The 22,452-nt window shown below is 41.9% G+C and overlaps 1 protein-coding gene across 1 annotated transcript; it reads right to left on the reverse strand.

Moving 5' to 3' along the window:
• Positions 1–5,816: 5,816 nt before the first annotated feature.
• cpsf2 (cleavage and polyadenylation specific factor 2) lies at positions 5,817–22,245 on the reverse strand. The gene is made up of 15 exons (XM_079572310.1): positions 22,107–22,245; positions 19,848–20,013; positions 19,600–19,759; positions 18,205–18,310; positions 17,988–18,117; positions 17,794–17,909; positions 17,164–17,351; positions 15,287–15,577; positions 14,841–14,941; positions 13,359–13,562; positions 12,990–13,145; positions 11,588–11,810; positions 10,919–11,254; positions 8,875–9,009; positions 5,817–6,121 (listed from the first exon to the last, which is right to left on the reverse strand). Exons 2-15 carry the CDS (start codon positions 19,994–19,996, stop codon positions 6,029–6,031), a joined length of 2,388 nt encoding a protein of 795 aa, XP_079428436.1. The 5' UTR covers positions 19,997–20,013; positions 22,107–22,245; the 3' UTR covers positions 5,817–6,028.
• Between the last annotated feature and the right edge of the window lie 207 nt (positions 22,246–22,452).

The following is a 22,452-nucleotide window of genomic DNA, read 5'->3' on the forward strand; positions in this document are numbered from 1 at the left end:
GTCCCTACTGCAGCCAGTTAACATCCTGAATGTGGGAATATCCAACTCCGACACTGGCTTATCCCGGATAGTGAAATCAGTAATACTGACTTTGCATAGACACAGGCATAACCAGGATAATTAAATCCTTATTAATTACCAGGATACCTGAGTGCGTTTCATTGGACTTTTTAAATAGGTAAATTTAGATGCTGAGACTTTGGCTTGTTAACTTACCGGTAAGTGAAATGAATGTGAGATTTAATGGTAGATTAAAAAAAAACAGGTGGTTTACTTTGTAGATGATTTATTTAGTCATAATTCTAAACACATTTTGCATCACATTTGCATGGTTAGAAAATGCTACATTCATGAAACGCCCTTTTTTCAAAGTTTTCCTTGACCTTTCTTCCACTTCAACATGCTCTGCAAATTGCTTGTCCCTTCTAGACTCTCCTCCCCTCGCTCCCCAACAAAGCAAACCTCCCACCTCTCTGTCTCCAGGGATGTAGCTACTGTCAGACATCAGTGCTAGAATCAGTTAGAAGCACAAGAACTAATTAAAGATGAAAAAAAAGAAACGTAGTAATCTAAGTATGAGGCTCCCGCGTAAAAAACAAATTCAAAACAACTACGACGCCTGACCACGCTCTGACCCCGCTGCGTATAACGGGGCATGTGCGTCCAGTGACCTGTGCAGTGCAGGAGGAACATGGTTTTGTTTGCGATATTGACTACAGTATCCTTTCCCCCTAACAGCTGTGCGGGGCCTGGACGCGCCCCGGAGGATTCACAACACGCTGCAGCTGTAATGAAGCGAGTCCGGCATCCACCTCGGCAGACAGGCTACAGTGCCTTTACCTCCATCTGCGCCCTGCACTCCCACCACCCATCACAAACTAAATAGATCCGTCACAGTCCGCTGGGGCACATCGCTGTGGCTCGGGAAGATAAGGAAACAAGTCCAATACACACGGCGCACACATTTTCCGACAGCGTTCAGGTATCGGGTTCAAAGCTCGACGTATAACGCTTTTCCACAGTCACAATGAGAAGCCAAATCAGGATAACGGTGCAAAATGAACTATACAAGTAACGTGCAGAGGTACAGCTTTTATTGGTACTAATTAATGTTTTAAAAGGGGTGAGGCAGTATAAGTCCTGACTTCAGCCTAAACCCCTTTCGGTCAGGCTTCATTTAGCACTTAAATACTTAAAGCAACAGGCAACAATTTTTACATACTGAGATATGTTCTTGCCTGACCTTAGACGAGTGGATGCGTACCTGTCTGGTCTTTGTGCGTGCCCCCAGTCATGCAAAACGACCCAAGATATTGTTAGCATTTGGCTTCTCCCAATGTATTCCTATGGCTCCAAACGGGGGTGAAGTTAGAAGTGACCAGATAGGTACGTATCAACTCGTCTAAGCTCAGGTAAGAACATATCACAACAGTATGGAAGAACTGCGTGCCCTCAGTCACGCAAAAAGACCAAAGATGTTGTTAGCATTTGGCCTCCCCCAGTGTATTCCTATAGCTCCAAACGGGGCTGAAGTTGGACGCTAACAACGCTTTTCCACGGGCACGCACAAAGATCAGACAGGTACGTATCAACTCGTCTAATCTCAGGTAAGAACATATCTCAGTGTGGAAAAACGGTGGCCTGTTCCTTTAAAGTACATGTTTCCTTATTGTAAAATTATTAAGATCTTTGGTAAACATGTGACATGTGATCTGAATGATTATAATGACTGAAGAAAACAGGTAAACTACTACTACTGCAACTACAGACTAAACATGTAGGATTTCGGAAATGTGCATGTGGACAGGGGTGCCCGTTTTCCCCGAGGTGTGACATCAATGTCCTCAGTTGGTTTGTGTTCATGTGGGAACGTGAGGATTTTAATAACAAATAAAAACAGTCTTTTATCACTGATTAGTGCCTAACCCAGCTAACCATTTGAATTTGTTTGTATCATCTCAAAGGCTGAACTTTGTTTGGTCAAAACATCGTATTTCTAAAAGTCAGGAGCAGAAGTCGGGAAATTCGTTTTGACCCGAGTTCCCCAGTTGTTTCCCCCCCAGTTCCAGAAGACCACATGCCAACACTCCAGAACGATGCACTGCCTGACCGCAAAAAAACAAAAGGGTCCCGCGCTCTAGTATTTGGTTGTAGCACCTCTAGCTTTGATGACAGCACCATTCGCTGTGGCGTTGTTTCAATAAGCTTCTGCGACGTCAAAAGATCCAGTGTTACTTTCATTTTTCACCAAGATCTTGTTTAGTATTGTATATAGTCTCCAGCGCATCCTAAAGATTCTCAATGGGGTCCAGATCTGGACTCTGTGGCGGACGATCCAACTCACGCTCCCTGATCCACTCGCTGAATCCTGGCACCTGGTCATCTTTGAAGAAGAAATCCACTGATGGTCATTTGAGGATGTTCAGGTCGTCAGCTGATCCCTGACCAACTGCAACAGCTCCAGATCAGAACAGTTAACAAATCCAGGTGGACACTTTTATTTTTGTCTGGGCAGTGTATAGCATTATGTAAGCGTGAGGTTCATTTGAAATCTTTGAAAACATAGCATGCTGGGTGTTAATTTGTTATACAATTTTTTTCACACTTCCACCCCTTCCGCCTGTTCCTTCCCGACCTCCCGCCTGTGCTTCTGTGTGCGTCTGATAGATAAAAAAAACAAAACGCAACTACTCAGTCGTTTAATTTTTAGACCAACGGCTCGAGAAGTCATGCGCTTTTCTCACAGACCTAAAAACACAGAAGAGACTAATCCTGGGCAGCAGCAGCAGCAGCAGCAGCAGCAGCAGCAGCAGCAGCAGCAGCAGCAGCAGCAGCAGCAGCAGCAGCATCTGTATTGTCCCACTTATCACAGGGAGGGCATTGTCAGCCTAAGCCTGCATTACACATCTGATACTGGCATTTAGACGGCGGCTGATGTAGTGGAAATGTCTCCACCTGCTGTCACTGCTGCTGAAGTTGAAATATGTTGAGTCTTGCGCTTGGTTACATTCACAGCGCTAGTGTAATGAGGCAACAAACTGCAAGCACCGGCAAACGAACAAATGAAGCTATAAAGCTATTTGTTGTTACTGCAGTTTCTCCAGAGAGACACCAATACTAAAAATAATCATCCTTCTGTACTTCTGTTTGTGTCAGCGCGCTTCTGTGATAAGAGAGTGTGCTACAGTTTCGATAGGAAGAGGAAATTTGTCATTAAACAGGATTATTCAAAAATGGTCATTTCTATTTCTTGACTTGAACCTTTAAAGCCACACTGCGGAAAATTCCCGGAAGAGCAGCACACCCATGATATTAATTAAAGCAGTATTAAGTAACGTGTTTACCTTACTAAATCCCTCCTGCAGTCCCTCTGGGGGTAACACAAGTGTTAATGGGATGATTGGGGGGTCTTTCATCTCCCCCTGGTGTCTCTGGCCAGAAAACCACAATTGCTACTTCAGTGCCACCGGGTCGGAGTCTCCCCCTCTCCACTATAGCTCCAAAACTGGCCAAGCTCTTCCACGTTTTCCCTATTTAAATATGGTTACGTGAAGTGTTCCACTACAAAGTATAATTACACAAAATGTGGATTTTCTAAGCGGATAAAAGGGGGGACTATATTGTAAGGCGTAATAATACCAGGAGTAATTTGGCATCCGCACAGTAAAGTGAAGATTACTGCGCGGATTTTGAACTACTCCTGGTATTATTACGCCTTGCAATGTAGTTCCCCCTTTTATCCGCTTAGAAAATCCACATTGTTTAATTTTGTGTAATTATACTTTGTAGTGTAACACTTCACGTAACCATATTTAAATAGGGAAAACGTGGAAGAGCTTGGTAGCTTCTATCTTGACCTGTTTTAAAGCTATAGTGGAGAGGTGGAGAGGGTAAATGCTAACGCCGTCTGCGCTGTGTTTACGTGATTGAAGGCACGGGTGAAGATCAGACAGGTCCTAAAGAACTTGTCAAAGCTAAGGTAAGAACATATCTCAGTATGTAAAAACGGTGGCCTATTCCTTTAAAGGAGCTATCCTTGATTTTTTTTAAATTTTCTGTATTGGAATAAAATTTGTTTTGTCCTTTAGTATACAGTAAAAGCAGAAATGTATTAAAAAAACACTGGTTTTAAAGCCTTTCAAACAGAAATCTCAGGCTCGTAGGCATTTTTTATTTATTTTTTTTACAGTGAAGTGAGTTTTCCTCCCTGAAAGTTGTGAAACCTGGTTTAAACTCAGTCACTGTGACAAATTGTGAGAGTTTGGACCAGAAAATAGCAATTTGAAATTTGAGTAACCCTGTTTCTTTGTACAATCAGATATTGCTCCTTTAAACAGTATTTACAGCAAAGTTTGATTGAAAAAAAAAAATTTCCATTGTGTAAATGGATGTACAATATCCCTCTGTCCCTTTGTCTTTTCTGTCAGTGTAGTATTTACTCTCACGGACAATTAATGAGTTAAACAATCGCAACTTTCTACGACACCTGCAGTTGCACTTATGGCCTCTAGGGGCATGAGTTACTTAGTACTGCTTGAACAACAAAACAACAATTATCTATCTAAAGGCTCTGTGCATGGAATATTGGATAGCAACATAAAGCCAACTTCCTCGGGTGACGACTGTTTCCTTTCCGCTTTATTGTAGTTAGCCGTGTCTCGCTAAAATAGACAAATATTTGAACAGTGCGTGGCAGAAAACAAGCAGCTGTTGGATCATCACTTACATGTAAAAAAAAAAAACCCGTCCCACAACTGGATGTAAATACTTTCTCAGAGGAGACTTCTATGTTTCTATATTTGTAAATGTAGAAGTGTCAGTCTTGAAGTTACAAGCAAACCATAATTTGGTGCTAACAAGCAGTAAATTAACCAATCTGAACACATTTTTATGAAACACACTCGGCTTGAAGTTTATTTCAATTTTCCTCTCTTTCTTTTAGGATTTATGATGCTAACCTGCCATTTTAGGGTCAGGTGTAAGGTGTAAGGTTGTAATTTGGGATTGCAATTATGCACATCAAAATCTCAAAGCAGTGTGATACCTCATTTGAAAGCTAAGAACTTCTAGTTTCTGTTTATGTGTAAAAGATCTGTGTGAGTGAAACACAACTTACATCAAACTTGCCGTTTGTAACTGTTACAAACGGCAAGTGGTTGGGACGGCAGGTAACAGGTTAAAAATGTGGAGAGGATGTAGTCATTACCTACACCGGACAGGAAGTCAGCCAAAAACATGAATCAAGAGAAAATTGCTGAGTGAAACACATTTGGCATTCCTCTGCTGGTTTAAGGAAGTCAAGATCCCTTTAAAAAATGTCAAAAATTCAAATAAAACAAACTGAAAGTACAATGGAAGCTAATGAGCAATGTGCTAACTGCTGACCATGTGTGGATCTTAAAATTGTGTTTTCTGTCCATGTGTTACCACATAGATGGTCAGCTGCCTCAGTTTTCTGAATATAAACTCAAAAAAAATTTCTGAAAAGTCTGTGGGAAAAACTTGTGCTTGAATCAAAAGCACAGTGTCACTGCTCTCCTAAATCATTTTACAACCTGAGCTTCTATTTATTTTGTATTTGTTTTTACCTGTTTTCATTCAGAGAAAGCTAAGCAATAAGTCCTATTAAATCGAAGTCAATGAAATTAGTGAAGGAGATAAGTCTATTGTGCATGTTTTGGATTGATGGGGAAACCAATGTGCCAGCCCAGAGGAGACCCACCCAGACAAGTGCAGAACATACAACTCCACACAGAACACTGGCCAAATTCATTTGTTCAATAGAGAAAATGTAGTAAAAACTTACAGGCATTTGACAAAGAAAAGTGTTCTTTAATGACAGGAGACGCTTTTATCGGTACAAATGAGTCCAAGTCCAGACAGTTAACCTCCTCCTGCTTCTCACGCAGGCAGATTAACGACAAATGAGGATAAAAAGTGTACAGAATATAAAAGGGGACATGTACAAGGATGTGGCAGAGCTGAGGGGGCACAGTCTCTGGTTAGCCCCTGTCTCCTGACGCTGGTGCTACACCACGGCGTACTGCTGGTACAGGAGCTCTCGGATCTTATAGTAGTCGTCACAGAGGCAGCCCTCCAGCCCGATACGACCCGCCTCCGTCTGCGACAGGACAAAAAAGTGGGAATGAGACAGCAAGATAGTAAATACACCGTTTCATTTTCAGCCTGTGGTTTGCAAGGAAAGTCAATGGCAGCACAATGAACACACTTTGAGCTAAACCTTGGTGAGCGAAGTCAAATACTACTCCAGGCCGGTTTTTGGATGAGGGAACATTATAACATGGTCCACATTTTCACACTCCAAACTGTGAAACTGAACGACTACTGGATTGAAGCGTCCCAGGGAACTCTGAATCAAGTGTGCAGAATTATTGAGCAGCCATTTTCTCTCACACCAAATGGGAAAGAAAGGTCATCTAAAAACTCTGAAAAGTCCTTAAATATGAGGAGCTGTAACTCAGTCCATAAAACCTTTGAAAGTTCCTGACGCCGTCTAGACGTGTCAGCTTGTGTGTCTTGTTCAATAGTGATGGGGTTTCCACTTTTCTCACATTAGCGATACCTCTCAGCACTGAACACTTTGTACTTTTGGACACTTCACATCAGCTACAGCTGCTGAAAATGTCAGCACTGGATAAAAATGGAGTCCTGCTGGCTCAAATCTTTGACTGTTCGTTACTATCTGTCGTTTCATGTCATCTCATCTCTTACTACCGTGACAATTTAATAATAAAAATAATAATATAAAATATATATATAATATATAAAATACAAAACTACAAATTCTGCAGTAGACGACCCAATTTGCCACATTAATCATGAACATATATGAGAAGAAATAGCTCTGGAAAACTAATGATTTAAAGCTGCCTTAAGCGATGTCTTTTTGAAATGTTTTCATCAGTAGGTGGAGTAGTGAACTCTGCTCTGCTCCACCACCACCCTCCCCCCCTCACCTGGCTTTGCCCTCGGGGGCAATGCAGGGGTGAGGGGTGTATTGGGGGGGTGCTGTGAGGTGAGGGCATGGATCTATTATAATAAACGGGTGAGGGAAGTGCGAGGCGCAGCGCTGGTCTTCTTCTACATTTTGTCTACATGGTGGCGCATCTAGAGGAGGTTATTGGTAATGCATCGGTGACGGACCGGCAAAACGGGATCACTTAGAGCAGCTTTGAAAGGTTGGATATCATGAAAATATATACAATAGATTAATTGTTATCAAAACAGTGTTGCTTCCTCATGAAAAATATACTGAAATGTAAAAATCAGCAATGCAATCTATATATAATTCTTTGTAACCTAATTGAGCATTGATTTTACGATATATACACTTCTAAAATTGCTAGTATACATTGAGGTTCTCATACATTCAATTTCGGTTTTAATGCTGTGCAACATGACAAAGAAATGGCCAAAACAACTGGAGTCAGTTCTACAGTGCTTCTACAGGTTCAGGTCCTGGCTCTAGCTGAACGAGCGATGGCACGACTAAATACTTTTTGGCGCTCTTTAGTTCCACGTTTACTTACTAAACTTCACAATACAATATAATGCGATCCTCAGTTTAGCCTATCAGTGTTCAGATTGTGCCGTGACCGTGCGAACAAAACCACGCTGTTTTCTTACCAAAAAAAGGACCCAATACTTGTATAACACGCAATACCCTCTGCTTTATTGCTCCTACACATATTTAACATGTGCACTGTCGATCTTGAACTTATAACATGAATCAAAAATTTAAGTGCAGTTGGAAAAATGGAAATGATTACGAGACAGAAAGCTTCTTGACACCGGCATTTTGTGCAACACGGCACTAACCTTCTACCTACAAGCAGAGGGCTGTTTAAATAAAGATGTTATGTTTAGAGACGGTTAGAAATCAAAGTGTGTCTCTCTGTTTGCACACGCTCCGTCTGCCAGCGGCTTGGCTTTGATATCACTTTCTAGGCTGACTCTATTTTCAGTTCTTGTCAATTATGCAGGTTGTTTGTAGGCAGATCGCAAAAAACTTCACATTTAATGACTTCAGTTGCTCTTCCTCTGAAATGGGCGGCTAAAGAGAGACTCGGGTTCATGTGATATACAGATTGTGTTTATGTTAAGGACAGTTAGAACGTTCTCTCCTGAAAACATGCCTGGCTCAGTTGTGAGTAATCCTGGTACTTTGGTCCGATCTGGACCTGGCTCATGTTTGGAGCTGTCCTGCGTTTATTTATTTGTTAGCCTGCCATAATATGTAAAATATACCTGCTGAAGCACCCAAAAGAAGGTTTATATGCCACTATTATTTACCTGCCTACTTTGAGTCACTATGCTGCTTATTTCAGAGTCCACACTTAAGACTAAATGAAGGCATCAAAGTGTTAACACTAATCCCTTTTCTGTGCTTGTCAGAGTTTTAAGTATGGCATTGAATCGGTGAAAATACTGGTAACAAACAAGTCCAATTTAATTCATAAATATGGAAACATATTTGATCAAACTTATTTTGATCTCTGTAGAGCCACCATTCTCAAACTGGGGTGTCTGCAAAGATGCTTTGAACGAGACCAAAAAAAAAAAAAAGTGACCAAAACAAATGAATCTTGCAGCTGATTTCCAGATTTTTTGCAGAGTTTCATTTTTACCGTGATATAACAAAAGCAACATTGCACCTGGTTCTTTTGGGACTCTTCCTTCAGCAACGTTACAAACAAATACACTAAGGCTCTTGAAACCTGACCGCAGTTTACCGTGGGTCGGTCCAAATATTCTTCCGATGAACCTGTTGTGGGCTGGTAATTGTAAAACCGGATCATCTCAACATCACTACTCACTAACTGAGAAATCCAGCCACCCCCAGAGGACACTCACCCTGCGCACGGCCACCAGGTTGTTACACACCAGCACTCCTCCCACGAACTCGGCCTGGATGCCCTCCTTCAGCAGCACCTGTTTGAAGTCGGAGAGGCGCGGCTCGTTGATGAATACCGACTGGTGTCCCGGGATCTGACGGGGACAAAACACACCATGTCATCGCTCTGAGCTTTTAGAGGAGACAAACAAACAAGCCACTTTACAACATGGTGGCCGACTTACAGCAGGATATGTTTTACATCAATACAACTGCAATAAAGTGAGTATAATGAGCTTTTAAGCATGTTACAATGCGACCTCATCACAAACTTACTGCGCTTTGCCTTACCTTATGATCGCTCGCAAAACCTATCAAATGTATTTTTATTAACAATAGCAACGTAGCAAAGGGGAGGGGCTTAGGGACAGACTTCTCGAATCAGGAAGTGAAACTACATGATTTCAAACAAACAAAGTGAAAGATAATAAAGGTCAAGACATGCAATCAAGCCTGCAAAGACCATAATACCCCCCTTTACCTATTTCTATTTACTAAGTCGTTCATAATGACAGGTAAATACAGTCAGTTAGGAGCTCTAGCGCTGAGCCAGGTGTAATCAGCAGTTTGTCCACAGAAACCTGGTGCATTGTGTGTTCATGGACAAACTAGTCAAGTCAACTTAAGAAATCTGGTGAAAAGACAACACTATAATGCAACGTAGGAGAATAAACTTGTAAGAGGGAGCTGCTGCGGGACCAAATATACATCACAAGTAGGGCTAAGAACTGCTACATTTTTGCCAAGAGTTTTTTCGATACCAATACTAAAATATTTGTCATCGCGAACCAGAAAACAGATTAATAATTTTAATAGATTCCTTTTCCTTCCTATTTCTTTGACACAGTGTTGTTTTGCCCATTTTTAATGATAACGTAATGATGACAAGTTAAAAATAGCTCTTTAGTGACTAACATGATGAGACATTTTACATTTTATGTTAATGAGACGAGACAAAACTGGGAGAAAGTGGTCTGTCAGACGCGGCGCCGTCAGCTCATGTGGACTCACATACTGTCGGGCTGCCTCTGCCTCTCTCTCCTCGCTCTAGTATCAGCGTACGTCCTCCATGGAGCTTCTGACAGCAATATACCAGGGACTTCATCTTTTCTCAGGACAGTTTTAAATACTGTTACGTATGAACGCAGAAAACATATTGATGAACGAAAATGCAGATGGCGCTGATGCAGATGAGGAGCGAGAGATTATTATTTTTTATCCCAATTTACAAAACGTATCGAAATTATTACTCAATATAATGAAACTGCCAAAAACTGTCATATTTAGAAATGACTAAAATGTGACGAAAACTAAAACCATTTTGGTCCAAAAGACTAAGACTAAAACTAAAAGGGCTGCCAAACACAACACTGCTTTTATCATCACTTAAACACCAAAAGGGCAAACAAAAACACTTTTCCAATTGTTTTCCATATTTTTTACATTTTTTTCTTCTTTTTTGTCCACTTTTTCACACAAATTATTCCCAATTTCCCCCCTATTTCTTCCTCAGGTTTTGATGATGAACAGCACCAAAACTTGGATCTAAAGATTTCTTCAAAAAAATAAATAATAATAATTCTTAAACCTTTATTTTTTTGACCAGAAGTACCTAAACTTTTTTTCTTGATGCCACACTGGTATCGTTTGACGGTGCCCAACCCTAATTACAAGTACACACAGTACACACAGTACACACAATACACACAGTACACACAGTACACACAGTACACACAGTACACACAGTACACATAGTACACACAGTACACACAGTACAGCTGAAATCTGGCACAGGCAGTTAACTTGGCAAAGGGCTCTTAACCGGTTCAAAATGCTAGCACCAGGTCGAAAAGGAGAATGGGGAGTATCTATTTTCATACCTCGACAGAGAGATTCATCCATTTTCAAGTGAATACGGATTATGGGCACATCTTTTAATCGAACACAAATGTAGCTGAAACTTAATTTCCCCTTTGCCTTTTGGCCATTCCCTCCCCCTCTCACCTCGTGGGGGGGCAGGGGCTCTAGCGTGGGAATGACGTCGCTCTCCTCTGAAAACTCCTTCTCCTCCTCTCCGAACAGGTTCATCTTGAGGGGCCGCGGCGCTGCGACGGCCGTGGCTCCGAGGTCCATGCTCAGGTCAGGCGCGGTGGTGTCCATCGGTAACGTCTCCGCCTCCTCCGCCGCCGCCTCATCCGCCGCCGCCGCCCCCTCCTCCGCCAGCACCCCCGTGTCCACTTTGACCACGCGCATGTCCAGCACGCCGTCGATCCACGCCAGCTCCGTGTCTTTGGCCTTGCAGAAGTGGAGGGAGCTGACCAGAGAGTCTTTTAACCGGACCTAGAGTGTAGGAAACATGAGGGTGGGGTCAGTGTTGCTGAGAACGGGATGGGGGGGGAAAATGCAGTAAAGTGGCGACATTGGGGGGTTGCCGAGCCCATTTTCTCCAGTTCGGCATTATCCAAATCTTACAGCTTGACCTGAGGACACACAGCCAATATAACGCATCATTTGAAAGCTAAGGCCTACGAAACTCACCTTAGCTCCTTCCTTGTTTTCGAGTAAGTTTTAGTCAGCATTAAATGACTAGTTTGGGTGTGATTAGCGTTATTTTTCTCTGTTTTGTAAAGCATATTGTGGTGACGGCACGTTCTTCTTGTCTTGGACATGTACCTGGTATATGTGCGTCTCGCTGGTGGCGTCGATGGTCTCCTGCAGTTTGGGAGTGTAGACTTTGAGGTCTTTGCTGAAGGCTCTGCAGGACTCGGCCAGGTCCAGACTGGCCTCGGGAGATCCGTGGACGATGACCAGCTGCCGGGGCTTCATCTGGTTAATGATCTTCTTTATGGAGTCTCCGTCAGAGCGGCCCTCGTAGTCTATGTACGACACTCTCGCCCTGGAGGGAAGAGCGCGGCGTTTAATGGGAGAGACCCTGGAAGGACTCAACCTCTTCTGAGTCTCAGAAGGCACAGACCTCCAAAAAGGCCTCACAGCTCGAGTCCGGATCTGGACTACAATAAATTATTAGGCTAAAACAACTTTTTAGGACTTTTTACCATGCTACAATGTTGTTACCAGGAGCTCTATTCACTCGCGCACCTTTGGGCAATCTTTGAATCTACCCCAGTGGCCCCTAGTGTCTCCCTAAAAGCCCTTCCTGTTTTCCTCTCGATCTCTTGCTAAGTGCAATCCTTTCACCATGAAGTAAAATGGGAAACTACTGGATATTTTGTTTTAGATCATTATTTCATTTCTATCCAGCAAAGCTAGTGATAAAGATGTGTTTGACATGACCACCAAATGCCTGCATGAAGCATAATATAACGTCGACAAACACTGGGTGAACATGTCATCAAATTGGACTCGTAATAAGCCTGGTTTAGTCATGCAGATCTGAAAGTTCAATTACTGGGGAATGCGGCACTCGCCATGTTATGCATAAAAAACAAGTGCAGCTGAAAGCCTCTTCTAGCCTAGTCACAGGAGGTGGAATACACGTAATGGCAGACTATAAGCTTATATCACTCGTTCAAAGTAAGTAGCGCCAAAATCAGGTCCTTATTAATGCTTGGACACTTTCTTACATTAGAAAATCAAGCATAATGTCCAGTAGAAGTGAAAAAACGGCATTTGAAGCATGTGGTACGCAGCTCTACTGATAATTAATTAAAACTGGAGCAGTTGAACCACTTTGCTGCTCTCCATGTCTCTGCAGCTTTATTTAGGAGAAAAGGCATCCATAATTCAGCATTTGCTAAAGTAGAGGAGCAGTAGGTGAAAAAGTGTATCTTCCTCTTGGCTGTTTTACTCATGTTTTTTCCCCAAACAGCAGCTTCAAACTAGAGTTTCACGTTTCTTATTTTTCTTTGCTTTACTTTTTGGATTGGTACTTGTGAACTGGTACTTGCCAACAAACTGCACAGTCCTTTTTTTCTGCTTGTTGTAGTGGTGATTCTAGCTTAAAGGTGAAGGCTGGTGTAGCCTTCTGAATGGTGTAGGGTTGAACTGTGCTCAATGGAAAAGGCCAAGAAACATCCTCACTAAACTATTGCTTGAACACAGACAGTGCACTGACCTGATTTCCAGGTTTTCTATGCTGGACACACATTTGGTGGGGACCACAGACAGATCCTGGTCCATAGGTTCCTTGGCCCCATTGGTCAAACCAGACTCCATTTTGATCTTCTCCTCCTCATTGCTCTGAAGGTCTGGAACAAGGAAGTCCTCCAGCCTGAAGAAACAGTCGGGATCAGTTAAGAAAATGAATGTGTAGGAGATGAGCGGGCTGTACATCTTTGGAAATGCTGTAAAAGTTTGCTGTTTTTTAATTGTAACTATTAAAATTGCAGCTAAATTTCAAAAGAGATCAGGATTCTGGGAAAATTAGCACATTTATAATCATAAACCAATGGAGATGAAAGCATAGAGACACCGATGCCTATACCTGATGACCTCCCCGTACTCGTCCCATTTGATCCGCTCCTCGTGTGTGGGGTACATGGGGTACGACTTCTTGGCCTGTTTGAAGAAGCTGCCCTTGCGACTGCCCTCGCTCTTCATCATCAGGTCGTGGTGTTTGCTCTTCACCGCGGCCGGCTGCTCCAGGTCGTCGTCCATGTCGCTCTCGTCGCTCGAGTCCATGTCCACTCTGCCGATGGGTCACAATGGATATAGAGAGTTAAATATCGGACTGACATACGCACGCAAGAAATAAAATACAACAATTAACAGTTTAAAAAGTCGTCATTTCTTAAAGTATCACTGCATTGCAAGTTATATGCAACGTCACAAGAGCAGCCAATTGTGAAACTAAAAACGCTCTGAAGGCTCGGATGGACAACAAGAAGTCTATAGTTCTAATGCAGGGGTGTCGAACTCTTTTGGGTCGTGGGCCGACATCCAGCTTCCTTGGCGGGTCTCGGGCCAAGAAGCAGACTGTCCATTTATTCCGTGGCTATAATGTGTTGTTTATAACCTGATCTCTTATGTCAGTGCCCTCTACTGGACAGTGTGGAATTCTTTCCTTTTTTTTTTTTTTTTTTTTAAATTTAATTTTAAGGTTGCCCCCTAATGGCTGGAATGATCATACTAGTTATTTCCTTCAAAATTCATAACTCCGGACAGGAATGGGCTAGAGATGTACTTTTTTTTGTTTTGTTTGACATACTCAGAAATGTATGCCTTACAAGTCAGGGGCCAGATTAAATCATCCCGCAGGCTGCCAGTTTGACCTGTCTGTTCTAATGGGATTTCAAAATAAAGCATCCTAAAGAGAGATGCAAAAATCACAAAATATCACAGTGTGGCTTCAGTTTATTCCGCTATTCTTAATTCATAAAAGGATTTGGGCCGTTGGGTTACCTGGACAGGTCAGCCCAAAGTGAAAGAGAGCAACGAGCAGGAGTCTGTGTCTGTTGTTTTTATGCTATCAGTCACTATACAGTGTATGGGACAAAGGAAAAATAGGATCATTAACAATTGGTACAGATTGGACATTGAACTCTGCTTTTCAGAAAGAGTGCCTGGCTCTTGTGTTGTATCACCTTATCTGATGTGATAATTAACGTGAGTTGATTTTATGACAAGCTGAGCAGTAACACTTTGGAGCAGACACATTTTTGTCCTTCCATCTCAGCCGACATCGCCGTGGGAACACAAACTACCTTTCCTGGGGTAAGTTTAGCACAGCAGCTGTATTGTGACTCATCCCGTTTTCCCTTTAGAAACGCTGCACGTTCCACATCTAGGCCACCATTTGCGTCTTGTTACACGCTGCAATAAAAAGTGATGACTCCTCCCAAACACAATGTGCTGCTTCAGCTTTCGCTAACCATTTTGCATTTCTTACACATCAAAGGACACAAACGCCTTCCAAAATAAAAGGGGAATGGAGTACTTTTTAGGCGTACAAAATAATGTGACTTACTCTTTTTCTTGCTCCAGCTTCCTCTCCGCTTCTTTTTTTACTTTCTCTTTCTCCAAATATTCGTCCAAATCCTTTCCTTCAAGCTTCACGCGTTTCTTCACCTGAGGGACAGACGAAAACAGTATCCAGATATCAAGGTATTTCAATTTCTGCATATAGAATTTCTTTCTATTTCTTCAGAATTTCTGGGAAAATGGGAAACATTTGAGCCAAAAAATTTGGTTAATTTCAGCTTACACTGTTCTCGACCATCATTTTGATATTTTCAATCAACTTACACAGTACAGATTATTGAGCGATGTCATCATTTTCCAATAAATCTAGATTTAATGCCAATTCGATTCAATTAATGCTTTTTAATGAAAACAATTTAATTTAAGGCCTTGATTTTGGGACAATTCATTGAAAGATCTTGATTGTTTTATTTTGTCCTGTGTCGCCATTACCTCCAGGTCGAGCATCTTCTCCTCGGGGTGGTCGATGAGGTAGCGTGCCAGCGTGCCCGGCGTGGTGCGGTAGGTGAGGATGATGGAGTTCCTGGGGTTTTGGCACCACTGGATGAAGAGCTCGCGGGAGAAGCCGGACTCCAGGTCGGGCTGGCTGCACAGGACCACTTTGGGACTGGGAACTCGGGCCAGGTCCGACAGGCTGTGGCACAGGGTCAGGTGACGGAACTGGAAGGGGTTGTTCCTCTTGTCCTCGAAGCATCGCATCAGTTTGTCGCTCATCCACTCCACCTACGGAAGGAAATGCACTTACATAAACCTCTGTGCAACTGGCCCGGTTTATGGACAGAAAAAGGAGACGATACATAAAGCGAAATTTCTCCATCATCAGAGGTAAGAGGACCAGCGTGACGATGGAAAACCGGCATAGGTGTTATAAACATTACCATACCGCTCACTCCCTGAAAGGTGTGAAACATGCTTAGAAACTTATCCCTGCAAAGAATGAAGGCGTTAGAAATGTGTTAGGAGATATAAAAATGAGTTTGGACCACATCAAACAGTATAAAAGAGACATATTATGCTAAATGTACTTTAGTGAGCTTTAAAGCTGGTAATGGTGGTTTTCCTGTAGTTAGGACTTGGAGTAATCTCTGAGGAATCTGCACTGTCTTGCCTTTGTGTGTTCTATACTTTGGAAATGACTGTTTTCACCTATCTAACGTCCCCGCCACCCACCCTGTGTTAACAGCACTCCGGTGCCAAGGAAAAGTGACGGCAAAAGGCGAGATCAGTCAGAGTTTGTCTGTGGTGACCGTCCTTTGGACCAAAATGCATTGTACCGGCAAATGCTTTGTAAACAAGGACTCATTGCAGAGTTTGTGCTGAACCTGATGCGGTCTAAAGATATAAGACTCTGCTGCTACCCCAACCAACGATGATGAGTTAAACAACGGCAAAATGGTTCCTTTTGGGTAATGTAATGTGCATTGAGAGGCTAGAAGCTCCAGGAACTATTTCTCATATATATATATATATATATATATATATATAATATGCTAAGCATGACAGCAGGGATGGGTAACGAAACCCGGTATCATAACTTGACCATAACATGTCGAAAAACTAGGGAAACACTTAAAATGCTTAAAAAAGCGAGACAAAAAAGTTATGATCAGTTTTGTAGGTCCTAGCCTCCAAATGAGGCGGGAAGATCGAGAAGATTTATATTTGGGTAAAAAAAATCTGCAAAGGTTATCTTAGTACTTTGGTTAACTTTTGATTTCTCACTTCTCTAGACCTTTTTCACCAGGTTTCACCAGGACAGAAAATTCAGCGACATGCGCAATTCAGAAAATGCAAAGAGGAGAAAAATCTCCTCTCGCAATGTTAAAAAAAAAACGGAGGTGTATATATTTTGAAAATAAAAATTTTGAAAAAGCTAAAAGTTGTGTCAGATCGGGTTTGAATTTTTCGGGCCAAAAATTTTCGTCAATGTTCACTGGGTGAAAATTGCGATGGCGTGAAAGAGAAAGAATTATATATTTTGGGAAAGTGCTCGTGCATTCCTACCTTATGGGGGGGGTCGTGCCCGTCAGTGACCCAGGGCTCTCAGTTGCCCATGGGCTTTTATGGGCTCTATACAACTACAATGTTTATTTTTGCATTATAGGGAGTGCTCCATTTTTCTGCGTATAATTGGACAGCAGTGTGCACCGCTTCGTACACTGCTGTCCAATTACAATGTTTGTTTTACAATACATGTGTACGACGTGCACAGAACGTGGACCACAAGAGGAGCACTCTATACGATTTCAGAAGCCCCATCGCCAGCCCTGATGGCGTTCGGGCCAAATAAAAGTTTCCAGCCGTTGTACCTGTGACTTTGAGAACTCCACCACGTTGTAGCTGACATTGTTGAGCAGAGCCAGGGGATAGACTCCTAATCCCGCGTCTTTGGTCCTCCAGATCTGGTCCAGGAGCTGAGCCAGTTCCAGCACCCGCCCGGCAGTGTCCACAGACAGGAGCACGTTCCCGTCCCCGCGCAGGGTCTCCATCACGTTGGCTAGACAACAAAAGACAGAAAGACATGAGTTAGAGGGGAATATACACAAAGAGCATTCTGGGGTTGTATTTGTCAAGTCTATGTTCTCCCAGTCCCCTCCTCTTGCTCATCTTTGATGCGCAGCTGTTTCGATAGTGAAGAAAAAAGGAGGAAAATAGACTGTTCAGCCCGTGTGGCTGTAGAGAGGCTGTGGTGAGTGTTTCCACTTCATGAGAGAATAAAGCTTAGCAAGAGATGGAGAGGTGTGGAAATGTAGGACCTTAGGAGGTTTTTTTTGGGAACTCCGGCCACAGTACTAACAGTAGCCACCGGTGAAAATCTAAAGACTATTCAAAGATGCGTGAGTGGCTCAAAACACCAATCCAGGTATGTTGTTGATGAAAGAACAACATTGTTACCTGGCTAAAAGCTCTTAAAGGTGGATTTGAACATAAGAACTTACTGAGGAGCTGCTCGTCCCGCTGTTTTCGCCGAGGCTGTACATAAGCGGCGTTAAAGGAGTCTGTGATGAGTAACGAAGGGCGGCTGATGCTCTCCAGCGTGCATCCGTTTAGGTGACTACAAACAGAAGAATGGTCGTCAACATTTCGGCAAAATAAATCCACACAAAACATGAATAGGTTTGCCGACACTCACATCTCTCTTTTGTGGTTGAAATCCACCGCGTAAACGATCTCCTCCTCCCCGTCCTTCACTATTTTCCATATGGTGCCTCCGATCATGTGACCAGCAGGGAGGGGCATTATGGACAGGCCGTGTCCTTTACCTGTCGACGGAAACACGGGAAACACGGTGAACCTTGGACGGAGGATAGCCGTGGTGAAAAGCGTTTTTTGTTGTTGTTGTGTCTCACCTTTGAGGTTCACTATCTGGGAATATTTCAGCTGCTGGATTTTATCGAAGGCACTGTCTACGTCGTCGAGGGTAAACAACGTAAAGTCTTCACTGTTGTTTCGAGACTGAGGGGATAAAATATGGATAAATTAAGGAAGGCTGTGATTGCTTCAGCTTCCATTTACCCAGGAATTTCCCTTTTTTTCCAAGTCACAATGGGTTGTTTCGAAATGCAGATATTTCACCCTCTCATCTACTTCCGTTCAACTAGTTTATTTCAGGTTGAACTTCTAGAGAAGCAGCTAGTCCATAGCATAGGCCCTACCAAGTTTACTCAAGCCTGCCCTCACCTTGATAAATGGGCCTAATTGTTCTCAAGTATGTACTCATTAATTGTTAAGTCAATAGCAAAACTAGGCATAGGAAATCTAGATTTGTTGATGTGAATTTTCACTAAATGACCATGGTCTCCACACGGCTGCAGTGAAGCTGTGACGAGTGTTTTCACTTTGCAATGAGTGCATTAAAGGCTCTTAAAGGAAAAAAAACAATGTGCCTCTAATTATATAATGTTACAAAATCAATTTCATGAGCCTGCAGGCGTGTTTTCTAGCATTTCTGTGACCCAGAAAAGTTGTGAAACTTACCTATAAACCCATCCCTGTCAAGAAGTAGGATACTACAAATATAATAATGTAAGGAAAATTAAGTTTTACTTTTAGTTTAGTGGTTTCCTCGTTCATTGTTTATTATAAGAGAAAATCAGGTAGAGGGCCTTTAAGCTTAGTAAGCGACTGAGAAGTGAAGATACGAAGCATAGATACGCATAGATACGCATAGATACGTAGGACCTCAGGAGGAGTTGTTTGGGAGCTGTTGCTGCAATGCCAAGAAGAGCTAACCACTGGAGAAGATCCACAAATTACCGGAAGAGGCGCTAGAAGCTCCAGGTGTTTTTTTTTATAAAGAAAAATGACCTGGAGCAGGGTAAAAAGCTCTAAAAAGTTTGCATAATAACCCAATTCAAAACAAAATATTCATTTTCTTTGGTGTTTAGCTATGGTTTGAGACTTGGCTGGGATTAGATTGATTAAATCCTCAATAAATTTGTAAATAAAAGTCTGTCTTGTTCACAAACGATATAAACCACACTTTTCCATATTGCTTTTACTCTGCTAATGTGATCTGCACTGCACAGCAAGTTAGTACAAACATCTTCACCCAGTGCAGATGACAACTTGAAACCTGTCCACCAACAATGCAGTCTAGCTTTCAACTTCTATTAATAAAAAGAAAATGCCTAGTTTCCCCTGCTTTAGGAGATTTGAAAACAAAAGGGAAATCACCATGTTTCCTTTCACAACCTTTGGAAGACACAACATTAATATTGTAAATGAGAGAGAATGATCCCAACCTGATATAAATCATACATGAACATCTGTCCCATCTTGTAAACCGGAATGGTCGCGTATATAGTGCAATTCAAGCCCAGTTTGCCCACAGCATAAGGCAAGGCACCCAAGTGTATCGGGTCTGGGTGTGAGAGGAGAACCGCATCCACCTGGTGAACATATCTGCGCAGAAAACAACATATCGTGTCATTATTTTGGAGGTTTGAGTATGGTGGTTTGGTGGAATATATAAGCCGGGTAGACTGTGTACCGCTTCATGGCGTCAATAATGTCCATGGAGAAGTTCTCATCCCAGCCACAGTCCAGGAGAAAGCGGAACTCGTCCACCTGCAGAAGGTAACACAGGGCAGACTCCTCCTGGACCCCCGAGACGGCCGTCAGCTTTATAATAGACGTCATGGTTTCAGGTTTTCACGCTGCAAGAGCCAAACACAGTCAGGGGAGAGAAAAGCCATTTTTATTTTCATGTCGTTCAGCCCAAACCTTGAGATTAACAGGTATATTGATATACAGTAATATACATTATTAGTTTTAACATTGTGCAAACTTGTGTTTAACAATGTACTTCTAATCAAACTCACCAATAACTCTGAGAAACAAAAAATAGTGGGGATGTAAAGCATATATTTTTCTGTTAACAAACTTACAGGGAGTGGTCTGAAAAGTAAGCTCTTTCCAATTGACAAACCACATGTCATTGATCAAATCAAGTGCATTAAAGCTGGAGTATCAGATTTTTCCTGCATAAAGTTTGACATTTTTTAATTTGGCCCAAACTCATTTCTAGCTCTGACAATCCCTCCTGCACATCCGAATTGTTCAAGCAAATTAATTATATACACGTTTCACGCCCGTGTTCAGCTTTGAGTGATGGCAAAGTGAAGACAAAGCAACAAGGTCTGTTTTTTTCTGTATTTACAACATACTCTGTGGTGTATGTACTTTACAACAACAAAAAGTCAGGTACCCCAGTTTTAATTAATTTCAGCGTTTATCTATTTAGCGGTTCCAGTGTCGTGCCGAAAACTGCATGACCGCGGAGAAATGCACCCCATTACCGTTTCTATTCTACACCAGACAGGAAGGTTTTTAGTGATGCATGACGAACTATACAATACTCATTTTAACTGAAATGAAGCTTGGTCCTTAGAATAATACACTAACCTGCATTATGTTTCACCTTTCCACTGTAACATTGCACATCGCTTGCGGAAATTTAGACAGTACTGATTAAAAAAGGACGAGATAAAAAATATTATCTGATATGGGAGGGTTAGACGGGCGAGAATGTTTTTAATGTCTTTTAAAATGTACAGCACTTTGTGCAGCACTTGTGTATGAAAAGCACTTTATAAATAAAGTTTTGATTGATCTTTTTTTATATGCCATCTTCACAGTTCATAATACGGAGTGAGTAAGCACAGTGTATTTATAATAGGTGACTGTATTGAACATTACTGTTCTCTTTCAAAAAGGTTGGAATGGGGTTGATGCGAGCATTAAAATGTGGTCATGCAGTTTTCGGCGAGACACAGTTCATTACATATCTAAATGACCATTTTAATAGTATTAATTAGCTAATAAAAGAATGCAATCATTATTTCAAGCCATATAACGTCTTCTAGGGGAAAAATAAATACGTAAACAGGATTTACAATTTAACCCTGCTACAAGTTTAGTTTAAACCTCTTCAAACATGTTCTTAAATACAGGTGTTTTTCTGTAGTTTAGGCAATACCCTTTTCAGACTTCATGTGTTAAAGCCGGGGTACCTGACTTTTTGTTGTTGTAGAGTACATTTATTGTTGCCACCTCAGAGTATGTTGTAAACACAGCAAAACACAGACCTTGTTGCACCGTCTTCACCTTTTATTGAGACATAGAAGACAGAAGTAGAATTTAAATTAGTGCCATTTATTTTGAGGGTGGTCCCCCGCCTCACTTTGACATCCTCAAAGCTGTACTGGGGCGTGAAGCGTACATGTAGTTAAATTGTTTGTACAATTCAGATACACAGAAGGGATTGTGAGAGTTACAAAGACGTTTGGGCCAAAACTAATGTCACTGTTTGAACAGCAAAAATCAGGCACTCGAGCTTTAATGCTCCTCAAATTGTTTCAAAATGTGCACTGGGAACTAGATCTTGATTCAAAACATAAAACGCAAGTCTCCTTGTCCCAACACAGTCGCAATGGCCCTCCAGGCCCGTAAATATGTGGCCAATGTCTGAAAGTTGTCAATAACCAGGGTGATGCACCATGCAACCCATTCATTCATCCACAGCAGATTTAGACAAACCCAGAGGGAAATTATTTCATGTGAATATTACCTCATATTCACCTGTAAAGGGGTGTGGAGGTAAGAACCTTCTCAATTGTGTAAAGTAAACACAAAACTACACAAAAAACAACGTCAAACAATTCCTGTACAAAACAAGCTTAGCATGTTAGCCGATAACGAGAATAGTCCTGTTTAAACTCCATATAGGTCAAACAAATTAGTCACATACCATTCAGAATGAGTGTATTTATAAGTACCACTTGGTGATAATGGTTAGAATTGTGTAGGTAATAGGAATATCCAAAATATGAGCATTTTCAGTGCTATCCCAGACACACTTGGCTAGCCGACATGATTACCGCTGCAAGTGTGTGAGGTCAGCGGGCCGTACCAACTAAACCGGGGTGTACGGAAGAAAGTTCATTTGTAAGAAAACGTAACATACGCATTAGCGACTACAATATCTATATAAGGTGGTTTGAATTCATGTTATATAGCCATATTAAGTCTAACCAGCGTGTAAACTTTAAAATTGACAAAAAGTGGTACTGTCCAAATCCCCTGTGAAAATGGTA

This window comes from Gobius niger (genome assembly GCF_951799975.1).
Source record: "Gobius niger genome assembly, chromosome: 15".
NCBI classification, from domain to species: Eukaryota; Metazoa; Chordata; class Actinopteri; order Gobiiformes; family Gobiidae; genus Gobius; species Gobius niger.

Bases quoted from the DNA above. Each gene is read 5' to 3' on its own strand.
- cpsf2 (XM_079572310.1), bottom strand. From the start codon at position 19,996: ATGACGTCTATTATAAAGCTGACGGCCGTCTCGGGGGTCCAGGAGGAG. The intron at 18,118-18,204 runs GTGAGACACAAC...TTCCGTCGACAG, and splicing joins CCAGATAGTGAACCTCAAAG to GTAAAGGACACGGCCTGTCC. The intron at 17,352-17,793 runs GTAAGTTCTTAT...TTTGTTGTCTAG, and splicing joins GCGGGACGAGCAGCTCCTCA to CCAACGTGATGGAGACCCTG.